General features: G+C 36.7%; 1 protein-coding gene across 4 annotated transcripts in view; it reads left to right on the forward strand.

Moving 5' to 3' along the window:
- LOC144964411 (sodium/calcium exchanger 2-like) overlaps positions 1–7,929 on the forward strand; it is a 142,247-nt gene extending 134,318 nt beyond the window's left edge. For all 4 annotated transcript variants that reach the window (XM_078898631.1, XM_078898633.1, XM_078898634.1 and 1 more), the window contains 6 exons: positions 587–668; positions 1,189–1,311; positions 1,837–1,912; positions 2,887–3,040; positions 5,046–5,221; positions 7,167–7,929. In XM_078898631.1, the coding sequence (XP_078754757.1) occupies positions 587–668; positions 1,189–1,311; positions 1,837–1,912; positions 2,887–3,040; positions 5,046–5,221; positions 7,167–7,295 (740 nt within the window). In that variant the 3' untranslated portion in view covers positions 7,296–7,929. The remainder of the gene's footprint in view (positions 1–586; positions 669–1,188; positions 1,312–1,836; positions 1,913–2,886; positions 3,041–5,045; positions 5,222–7,166) is intronic.
- The last annotated feature ends 4,333 nt before the right edge of the window (positions 7,930–12,262 follow it).

The following is a 12,262-nucleotide window of genomic DNA, read 5'->3' on the forward strand; positions in this document are numbered from 1 at the left end:
GATGATGTGAGGACATGGACAGGATTGTCGGCAGCCGAATGTAGTCAGCAAGCCGTCAACAGGGAAGATTGGCGTGTCATTTCAAGTCGACCTCAACCCATGAGATGACACTGGAAGAAGAAGTCTGATAAGTCTGGCTACAAATTCAATTTTCAGCAACCTAATCGTTCCAACTTAAGACCGTTTTGAGACGAGGGGTCACATATATTCTGGTGTCCAAAAATTGGAATGCACAACGCATCCTATTCTTTCATTAAAGCACTGTATTTTTTTTTTTACAGTACCATCATCATCATCATCATCATCATCATCATCATCATAATCATCATCATTATAATCATCATCATCATCATCATCATCATCAATATCATCATCATCAATATCATCGTCGTCATCATCATCATCATCATCATCATCATCATCATCATCATCATCATCATCAATAGCATCGTCATCATCATCATCATCATCATCATCATCATCATCATCAACAACAACAACAACATCATCATCATATTTCCATTTGTTAGATTGTGAATCCCCAACGTAAAACAATATTAATTTGCTCCTTGTGACTTTCCAACAGATACGATTGCGGAACGGGTGGCTGATGCATTGGACGACAAGAAAGATGAAGAGCCCACAACTTGGGGAGGACAATTTAAATCGTAAGTGTACTGGATCATAAATCTGCTCTACTATATTCATTTGTGACCCCTCGTCTCTAAACGGTCTTAAGTCGGAACGATTAAGTTTCTGAAAATTGAATTTGTAGCCAGACTTATCAGACTTAAGTTGAGTTTATTTGTTTTATTGAAGAGAATGATCATCATATTTTAGAATGTTAGATACTAATAATTCATATGTTTGGCCAGTTTAACTAGAACTTAACTTTATGGCACTGGTTCATCCCGACATAATACCGTTTTGAGACGTTGGGTCACATTTGATCCAAGAAAAAAACCCCCAAAAACTTGAGGTTTTAGATAATATCCACTAAACGTGCTTAAAGCGCGTTACAAAGCGTCCCTGATCAACATTCTGATCACATGATATGTGAAAATTTTTTAGCCAGGATGAAGAATAAAAAGTACCGATTTTCTTTGTTTAGAACCAAACTGCTGGTTGCTGGGCGGACGTGACATCAGACTATTTGAATCCTATTGTGATTTTTGTTTTCCTCTGCAGCGCCATGACGATAAGCTGTGATGACGATGACGACGGCAACGCTGTAGAACCCAAATGGTACCACTATATCATGCACTTTATCTCCTTCTTTTGGAAAATATTCTGCTCATGCATTCCACCAACGTAAGTCCCTGGATTATAAAGATAATCTTGTCAGTCATTTTACTTTTATTTGCAACAATCTTTATACACTATCCATTAGAAGTAATATCACAATTTTTGTAATCAATAATTGAATCACCATTTTATTTATCATTGCACTCTCCCATCCTCCTCCTCCTCCTCCTCCTCCTCCTCCTTCTCCTCCTCATCCTCCTCCCCTCCTCCTCCTCCTCCTCCTCCACCATGACCACCAACACCAATGTCACAGACATGACCACCACCACGACCAACACCATCTTCTATCACCACCACCACCACCATCACCACCACCACCACCACAACCACCACCACATCATCATCATCATCATCATCATCATCATCATCATCATCATCATCATCATCATCGTCGTCGTCGTCGTCATCATCATCATCATCATCATCACTATCATCATCATCATCCTCATCATTGTCCCTGTTACCAACAACTTCAATATACCTGATACTCATGTTTCCAATATATTTTCGACTTTGAATTCTTGCCCCTAGGACAATATGCGGAGCGTGGCCAACATTTGTAATGTCATTGATGTTCATTGGAATTATGACAGCTGCTGTAGAACAGGTAATATTATCATCTATTTTAATTTTAAACATCTGTCGAAAAAACAACAACAATTGAATATCAAAAAAAAAGAAAAAAAAAAAGAAAATTGTACACCTTTTCGCACCGATAGATCCCGTCGTCTAGGTATTCTATCAAGGTATATAGATAATCCATCAAACAGGATGTTTGATGTCAACAGGAATCATCCATGTTGGCAACGTGAGCAAATTGGGGGTTAATAAACTTGCCCAAGGAAAAACAAAACACAAGTGCCTGAAGTCGTAGTCAAACACATGACCCTTCCGGATAACAGTGCAATGCCTCAACCCCCCCCCCCACCCCCACCCCCCCCCCCCCTCTCCTAAAAAAGTGAATCGCAAAGCGTCCATGTCCTAAATTATGTGGATGCATATGTCAAATTGACAGACATGTGTATGGCATTTCTGCCGTGCGCTGGACAAACACGTCGCGAAATAAGGATAGTTTTAACGGCTATGTGGTCTTGTGGTATGACACTTGCTTTCGGATCGGAAGGTCCTGAGTTCGAGCCACGCTCGGCGCATAGTTAAGTCCTTGGAAAATGCTCTTTATTCATATTCTCTCACCGTACACAGGTGTAAATGAGTAACTGGCCGTTAACAGTGTTGTCTCTGCGGAGATATTATCGCCTAATAGGCGTCCTGTCTCGTTCTACATGTTACATGCTGCTGTTGGTCAGGGAACCTTTATAAAGCGCTTTGAGCACGTTTATTGGATATTGCGCTTTATAAAAATCACGTTTGTTTGTGTTTATTTTTATCGATCAATAATAATAATAATAATAATAATAATAATAATAATAATAATAATAATAATAATAATAATAATAATAATAATAATAATAATAATAATAATAATAATAATAATAATAATAAATCTTTATTGTCCTCATAAAAAGTGGCAATTTGTCATTTGGTTACACATTTATGATGTCACTTCATCCATTTCCACAGCTTGGCAAATTAATGGGTTGTGTGATTGGCATCAGAACCAGTGTTACTGGCATCACCATTATCGCACTGGGAACCAGTCTTCCAGATACATTCGCCTCACGGACGGCTGCCATGCAAGACTCGCATGCTGACGCCGCTATAGGAAACGTTACGGGTATCTATTATTTGATATTTCATGTTTTAAAATACCCCGCTTAAGCTTTTATATAGATAGTATGCGCTTGGCTCACAACATTGTCATCCCGTAGTATAACGGACAATAGGCTTCAACAGTCATGACGTCATTTCCCTCGTAATGGCGCACAGTAACTTAGTAACTGGTTCTAAACTATCGGAACAATGGCGGACGCCCCTATGAAATATCTCTCCGACGAGCATAAAAGTGTATCCAGAGGAGAGAAACATTATAAATATGATCATGTTTTGACTTTTATACATTCTGATAACATGACATATGAAAAGAACTAGCCAGCACGAAGAATAAAAAGTAAGGATTTTCCTTGTTTAAAACCACGCTGCTTGCCGTTGCTGGGCATTGTGACATCAGACGATTGAATCCAATTACACAGAACTTTTATAGTCTGGTTAATACAGTTTAGTGAGAATTACTCATAAACGTGGATGGCAAAAAACAATAACAAAGACCTGAGAGACGTCATCTTCGTTCGACCTTTATACTAAACGTTCTCAAAGCGCTTTACAATATAGATAGTATGACGTTGACGTTACTGAGGTCTTTGTTAATTCCTTTTGCCATCCGCGTTTATGAGTAATTCTCACTTAACTGTATTGACTTAACTAGACTATAAACGTTCAAGGTTACACAGAGTTTTGTGTGTTGGTCCGTTAAACTTCCGGATGGCAATGTTGTGAGCTTCTTAGCCAAGAGCAAACTATCTTTAGGGCAATATACACTTAACGTACTCAAAGCGCTATACAATATAAGTTTAAAGTATTCTAGGCAATGTTTCGACTTTACTTGAAAAAGAGTTCCAGCTAAGTGACATGTACTTACCTTGAGCGTCTAAAAGACTTGGAACTTATATTTATATAGGGAATGAGATTAGCGGAAGAGTAGCGTCCCTTGATTGGACGTCACCGGCGGAGAAGTTATTAGAGAGAGAACGTCATGTTGGTTTTGCACATGCGTCTCTCGTCCTCGCTTCCGGTGAAAGCGGCATGAGACACTTCACCGAAAGCGAGGACGAGAGAGACGCATGCGCAAAACCATGTTGACGTTCTCGGATTTCGGTTTTGGATCGGAAGGTCCTGGGTTCGAGCCTCGCTCGGCTTATGGTTGAGTACTAGGAAAAGGCTCTTTACTCACATTCTCTCACCGTACTCGAGTGTAAATGAGTACCTGACGTTAACAGCGTTGTCTCTGTCCGAAAATAAATGTTATATCGCCTAACAGGCGTCATGTCAAGTCTTACACGTTAAGTTTTGCTTTTGGGCCAGGGACCCTTTGTTAAGCACTTTGAGCACGTGTAGTGGATATTGCGGTAAAACTATTGACACCAAGTGGAAGGGAACATAACCAAGCCCCATCAGACAATCTGAATGTAAACAATGGCAGTGAGTGCTTAACTAATCAAACTACACATGTATTACCATCAATGGTATGTCTTTAAATTAAATACTCACAAGTTCTACACGCCTGATTAATTGAAGTATTTACAGAAAAACTATGTATGTAAACTTTACGTTTATGGTATGATTGAGCAAATCTAGGGAGAACTAGTCACTCAACTAGCGATCTAAAAACAGAAACAAAGAGTAGAATGATGTCAACTTTCTTCATTCTATTGTCCGTAAAAACAGCTATATTTGTCCGAGCGGGCTTGAACGTAATCATCGTTAACTTATAGCCTGACACCAGAACCTACTAGGACTTTTATTTTGACGTCATTATTAGTGTTGTGCATCGTGTAGTGAGTTGTCGTTAGTAGAGTTCAAGGAAACAAGTGATTCCATTGGTTGAACTATTGAATACACCTCACGATTTGTTTTCTTTTGTGGCCAAAGACTTGTCTTTTGAAGTTATTTTTTGGGTCAATGTCAGGCTTTAAGTTAACGATGTCTCTTAAATATGGCGTTTTAATTGGTAGAAAATATACGGATTAATTGGATACTTATTCCTTCATTTATTTTTTTAACAGGTAGCAACAGCGTGAACGTTTTCCTGGGTCTCGGTCTCCCGTGGGTGATCAGCACCATGTACCACCTGGCAAAGGGGTCAAAGTTCCAGGTGAAGAGTGACAATTTGACACAGAGTGTTATCATCTTTAGCGTCGTGGGAACGATATGCTTGGTCTTCTTGGTCATCAGGAGACGGGTAAGTGGTGGTGCTAGTGGTGTTGGTGGTGTGACGTCATGGATAGCTCATACAGCACAGTCACGATCTCCCCGGCGTACCAGTTAGGTCGCGGGTTCAGCCCCCATCACCACCGCGAAATTTTTATTCTCTATTGTCTTCAGTCACTTTCCTACTCACTTCGGTTCTTGGTGGTGTGACGGTAACTTTGCTGCCGATGTGGTGTGGCAGGGTGTTGATGGTATGTTGGAGGTGGTTTATTGTTGGCACTGGTGGTGATGGTTGCCTGATGGTGGTGGTGTGATGGTGATGTTGTTAGTGTACTGTTGCTGGTAAATGGGAGGTGGTTTATTGTTGGCACTGGTGGTGATGGTATGTGATGGTGGTGGTGTGATGGTGATGTTGTTGTTAGTGTACTGTTGCTGGTAAATTGGAGGTGGTTTATTGTTGGTACTGGTGGTGATGGTATGTGATGGTGGTGGTGTGATGGTGATGTTGTTGTTAGTGTACTGTTGCTGGTAAATGGGAGGTGGTTTATTGTTGGCACTGGTGGTGATGGTATGTGATGGTGGTGGTGTGATGGTTATTTTGCTGCTAGTGTGGTGTGGAAGGGTGGTGGTGGTATGTTGGAGGTGGCTTACCGTTGGTACTGGTAAGTGGTGGTGCTGCTGGTGATGAGATATAATGTTGCTGGTGGTGTGGTGTGTTGTGTGGTGGTGATGGTGGTGTGATGGTAATATTGCTGATGTGATGTGACACGGTCGTGATGGTGTGTTGGACGTGGGTCAATGTTGGTACTTGTGATGATGGTGGTGGGGGTGGAAGTATGGTGTTGTAGTTTAGATGCTGGTGGTGACGGTGATGGTGAAGATTGTAGTAGTAATTGTTGTTGTGATAGCTGTAGTAGTAGTAGTAGTAGTAGTAGTAGTAGTAGTAGTAGTAGTAGTAGTAGTAGTAGTAGTAGTAGTAGTAGTAGCAGTAGTAGTAGTAGTAGTAGTAGTAGAGTAGTAGAGTAGTAGTAGTAGTAGTAGTAGTAGTAGTAGTAGTAGTAGTAGTAGTAGTTAGTAGAGTAGGAGTAGTAGTAGAGTAGGTAGTAGTAGTAGTAGTAGTAGTAGTAGTAGTATAGTAGTAGTAGTTTAGTAGTAGTAAGTAGTAGTAGTAGTAGTAGTAGTAGTAGTAGTAGTAGTAGTAGTAGTAGTAGTAGTAGTAGTAGTAGTAGTAGTAGTAGTAGAAGTAATAGTAGTAGTGAAAAAAAAAATTCAATAATCAGCTCTCAAATCAGTAATGACAATGTCCTCCTTTTCAGTACTTTGGTGGTATAGTAGTAGAAGTAGTAGTATCAGCAGCAGCAGCAGCAGCAGTAGTAGTAGTAGTAGTAGTAGTAGTAGTAGTAGTAGTAGTAGTAGTTGTAGTAGTAGTAGTAGTAGTAGTAGTAGTTGTTGTAGTAGTAGTAGTAGTAGTAGTAGTAGTAGTAGTAGTAGTAGTAGTAGTAGTAGTAGTAATGTTGTAGTGAAAAAATACGTTCAATAATAAGCTCTCAAATCAGTAATGACAATGTCCTCCTTTTCAGTACTTTGGTGGTATAGTAGTAGTAGTAGTAGTAGTAGTAGTAGTAGTAGTAGTAGTAGTAGTAGTAGTAGTAGAAGTAGTAGTAGTAATAGTGTTGTAGTGATAAATAGTAGTAGTAGTCAGTAGATAATGTTCAAATCAGTATATAGAATGTCATGTTGTAGTATTTGTATAGTAGTAGTAGTAGTAGTAGTAGTAGTAGTAGTATAGTAGTAGTAGTAGTAGTAGTAGTAGTAGTAGTAGTAGAAGTAGTAGAAGTAATAGTAGTAGTAGTAGTAGTAGTAGTAGTAGTAGTAGTAGTAGTAGTAGTAGTAGTAGTAGTAGTAGTAGTAATGTAGTGACTAAAACGTTCAATAATATGTTCTCAAATCTTTTCTAACAATGTTCTCCTTTTCAGTACTTTGGTGGTGAACTGGGAGGAAAAAGCAACTTGTCTCGATTTGGATCATCCATATTCCTCTTCAGTCTGTGGCTCATTTACATCCTGTTGTCAAGTCTAAAAGCTTACGATAAAATAGACCTTTAAGCAAGAGTTGTTATCTACATATTACTAAGAATTCAGTAACGAAAGAGTGATAACGGAGAGGCTTCGGATGGGAACAATAGAGACAATGGACATTTCGGGTACAAACCTTTCGTCAGCATAACAAAAAACAATCGTCTGCACAGACGATACAAGTTATATTTCATTTCATTTTATTTTATTGTTTGTTTTTTTTTTCACTTTTGCCTCTTGTTGTGCTGACGAAGGGTTTATACCCGAAACGTCCACTGTCTGTATTGTTCCTATTCGAAATATCTCCACTAACACTTTTTCGATTGTATTTTCACGATCCCAGGCTTCAGGCGGCCCTCGTCGCTCTCTAAGAATTCAGTAATGTTTTGCGAAAGAAACGTGAGAGAGGAGAGTTGTTGAAAATATAAATATTATAAATCATTTGGGCAAAGCGTTACATTGTTCTTAGAATCGTGGAGTACGTTCTATAACAAAGATTCGAGTCAAATAAATGGGCCATAATGATTGCTTCCTGGCTGCGTTCAATTTTCATTTGTAAGAGAAAAGTAAATGACTATGTGCCGTACTATGGAAAAACCCATACCTATTCTATAGTTTGGCCAGAAAACTCGTCCTTCAAATATCGATCGATTTAAATGACAAACCTCTCGAAGTCTCAGGTTTGAGAGGCTTTTTTTTTGCCAAGATGAGGGTCAAAATACGAGTTTTCTGGCCAAATGTTAAAATATGGGTTTTTCCATAGTACGGTTGTATTCTTCTACTCTACGTCGTCGAAGAAGGATTTTCGATACGGATATAACGGCAAAGCCCGTCAGAATACAGACGAGATAGACGGAAGCAATTTATTTATTATAGGGAATGAGATTAGCGGAATAGTAGCGTCCCTTGATTGGACGTCACCCATAGTCTGTAACGTCACCGGCGGAAAACTAATTAGCGCGGGTCATGATGGTTGTGCGCATGGTCTCTCGTCCTCGCTTCCGCTTCCGCGAGGACAAGAGACGCATGCGCACAACAAACATGACGCGCTCTCTCTAATAACTTTTCCGCCGGTGACGTCACAGACTATGGGTGGCGTCCAATCAAGGGACGCTACTCTTCCGCTAATCTCATTCCCTTATAAACAGATTAAAACTTTTGGTACATTTTGAGTGCATGGATCTGAGACAGGATGTTACTCTATTTATTCATATTTAATTGTTGACTTATTTGTGATTATAATAATATAATGTGATGAAAGTTATCGGTGCATCACGTTGTTAAACCAAACCAGGTTTTCCTGTTACCAATTTATTTCAGTGCCGCACTCTGGAAAAACACACATTAAATTAAAAACTTTGGCCAGGAAACCCCGCCCTTATAATATCCATTGATTTAAAAGTTCCTCATCTTGGCAAAGACGTCAAACCTGGGACCTCGTGCCAGTATCAGCAACTGTTTCATTTCTAGCCTAGATCTATGATGTTTGATCTTTACCTACTCGGGAGCATTTAATGGATGGGATTGTTGTTGTCGGGTTGGGGTTTTTTTGATATTTAATAAATATGTGATTATTGGCCAATATTTTAGTGTGTTTTAAAATCAAATTGGATTAATTAATTTATTTATTTATTGATTTATTCATTTTTGTAAACTTTTTTTTTATTGCCTTTTGTTTAGCTAAAGAGGTTGTGAGTTATATGAGTTGATATTATTTTTTTTTTGGGGGGGGGGGGGGGGGTTCTTACTTTTTGGGAGTACCAACACGTTTGTGTCAAAATATGATAAGCCATGTGTCGTAAATAAAGTTGTTCTTTTTTGTGAATGTGAGCCGACTTCGAGAGCTGGTTTTAAAGGCTTTTATAAATTAATGAGCATTATTCACGATGTACGATAACATGAGTATTTTGTCACACGCCCTATGTCTGGAGCCCAAGACAAGTTAGTAATTATAATACCACGCACTTGCAAAACGACTTTTTTCATTTTGGCCAGAAATTATTTTTTCGTGTTAAACTCCTTCTCAGGTCATCTGATGGTGATTTTAATTGATAGAACGAAGTTGACGTCACTCATGTCTTTGCTATTGTTTTTGCCATCAACGTTTATGAGTAATTCTCAATAGATAGTTCGAAGTTGACGTCACTCGTCTTTGTTATAGTTTTTTTTTCGCCATCCACGTTTATGAGTAATGCTTACCAAAATGTATTCACCAGACGATAAACGTTAAAAGTTACACATAGTTTTGTGTGTTGGTCCGTTATAATTCCTGGTGGCAATGTTGTGAGCTTCTTAGCCAAGCCCAGACTATCGTTAACTCTTTATGAAGTCATCTGATGGCAATTTTAATAGATAGAATGAAATTGGCGTCACTCAGGTCTTTGTTCTTGTTTTTTTGTTTGCCATCCACGTTTATGAGTAATTCTCACTAAACTGTATTAGCTAGACTGTACACGCTAAAGGTTACACATAGTTTTGTGTGTTGGTCCGTTTATACTTCCGAATGGCATTGTTATGAGTTTCTTAGCCAAGTACACGGCGTCTTTTCACCGATATAATAGATCTTTCGAAGATGACGTCACTCAGGTCTTTGTTATTGTTTTTTGCCATCCGCGTTCATGAGTAATGCTCACTGAACTGTATTAACCCGACTATAAACGTTCATGGATACACACAGTTTTGTGTGTTGGTCCGTTATACTTCCGGATGGCAATGTTATGAGCTTCTTTGCCAAGCGCATACTATCTTTTGTGAAAATTTCAGGCCAAAAATGAAAAAAGACATTTAGTGTCAGTGGACTCCAAACAGGTAGCTCTTATATCGCCCGAGATAATAAGAACTCAATCTTATTTAACAAAAAACAGAGGAAGTTCTTCATAAAGTGAACTCTCCTAGGCAAGCTTATCGTCATATGCGGGCTTGATACTAAAAATAGAAAAAATCCATAATTAGGACTATTTGATCAAACTATTGATGTTTATACATAAGGTATATTGTAAATAAAATGTTGGCCAAAATGAAATAATTGTAAATCTCTTAGTTGCCATGGCAATGGCGGTCATCTTGGAAAATAAACAAGTTTTTTGGGACTCCACCATTTTATTAATACTTCTTTGATTTTGTTATATAAGTTTTAAACAAAAGTTGTAAATAGTTGGCTACTTAATTTTATAAATTTTCACTCTCAAAGGCTTACCTTTTATTTTTGAAATGAGAATAAAATTTCCTGACTTTTTGACAATATTTAAAGAAATTATATTTTTACCCCAAAACTATTCAATAAAAATAAAATGAAAGTATCCAACTATTTGTAGTAATATATCAGCTATTTTAGTTCCAAATTTCAACAATTTGTGTAATATATCAGCTATTTTAGTTCCAAATTTCAACTATTTGTGTAATATATCAGCTATTTTAGTTCCAAATTTCAACAATTTGTGTAATATATCAGCTATTTTCGTTCCAAATTTCAACTATTTGTGTAATATATCAGCTATTTAGTTCCAAATTTCAACTATTTGTGTAATATATCAGCTATTTTGTTCCAAATTTCAACTATTTGTAGTAATATATCAGCTATTTTAGTTCCAAATTTCAACTATTTGTGTAATATATCAGCTATTTTAGTTCCAAATTTCAACTATTTGTGTAAAAAATCAGCTATTTTAGTTCCAAATTTCAACTATTTGTAGTAATATATCAGCTATTTTAGTTCCAAATTTCAACTATTTGTAGTAATATATCAGCTATTTTAGTTCCAAATTCCAAATCTCTTGCATTAAAGTCTTTAAAATGGTAAGTCCCAAAAATGTTTATGGTGATTAGATAACAGATTTTGAGCCCAATAACGTTGGGTAGGGGTTTTGAATTGCATTTTTTACTGTTTTAAACTATTCACAGAGCAAAAAAATATGGGTTGAAAAGAAATAAGGATTAAATAAATTGATCAAAAAGAGACACTACCAAAAATTGATAATTTTCGCCAAAACTGACTCCATTTGCACTCGCGAGACTCCTTCACTATTTCTTGCATCCTCATTCTTTTGGGAGGGAAACTATTTACGACATGCAAACCTTATCTGATCATTCTATGACAAAATGAATAATTTGCTGATTATCCAATTGATATTAATATTTTATCATCATCATCATCATCATCATCATCATCATCATCATCATCATCATCATCATCTCATCATCATCTTAATCATCATCATCATAACATTTCATCGTCATCATCATCATCATCATCATCATCATCATCATCATCATCATCATCTCATCATCATCATCATCATCCTCATCATACATCATCAGTCTCATTTCATCTCTCTCTCATCATCATCATCAGCATCATCATCGTTATCGTGACTGCTTTTACAGCATCGACTAAATTATTTTCAGTATCATCAATATGTATTATTATAAAAATCTTTAGTATGATTTTAAGATTATTATTATTATTGTTATTTTATTATTATTATTATTATTATTATTATTATTATTATTATTATTATTATTATTATTATTATTATTTATTATTATTATTATCTATATTTTTATTAATTTCATTATTATTGTTATTGTAATCATCATCATCATCATCATCATCATCATCATCATCATCATCATCACTATCACCTTCACCATCATCATCTTCATTTTCATCTTCATCATCATCATCCTCATCAACATCATGTTTGTTACTAATCCTACATTTACCTTTATACTTGTTAATAAATTGAAATTGCTCATATCATTTTTTGTTTATCATCATCGTAGTTATCACATATATTCACAGGTATTGTCATAAAATTCATCGGCATTATGTTATAACATTATCCTGAACCCTATCAGTCATCAAACATTATGTAGTTAAAGCAAAATCTGTGATCTCTTTGTTATTGTTATAATTATTTTATTTGTATTATTGTCATTATTAGTATTATTATTATTATTATTATTATTATTATTATTATTATTATTATTATTATTAT

This window comes from Berghia stephanieae, chromosome 2 (assembly GCF_034508935.2).
Source record: "Berghia stephanieae isolate SIO BIC M18660-M18661 chromosome 2, UCSD_Bste_1.3, whole genome shotgun sequence".
Taxonomy (NCBI): Eukaryota; Metazoa; Mollusca; class Gastropoda; order Nudibranchia; family Aeolidiidae; genus Berghia; species Berghia stephanieae.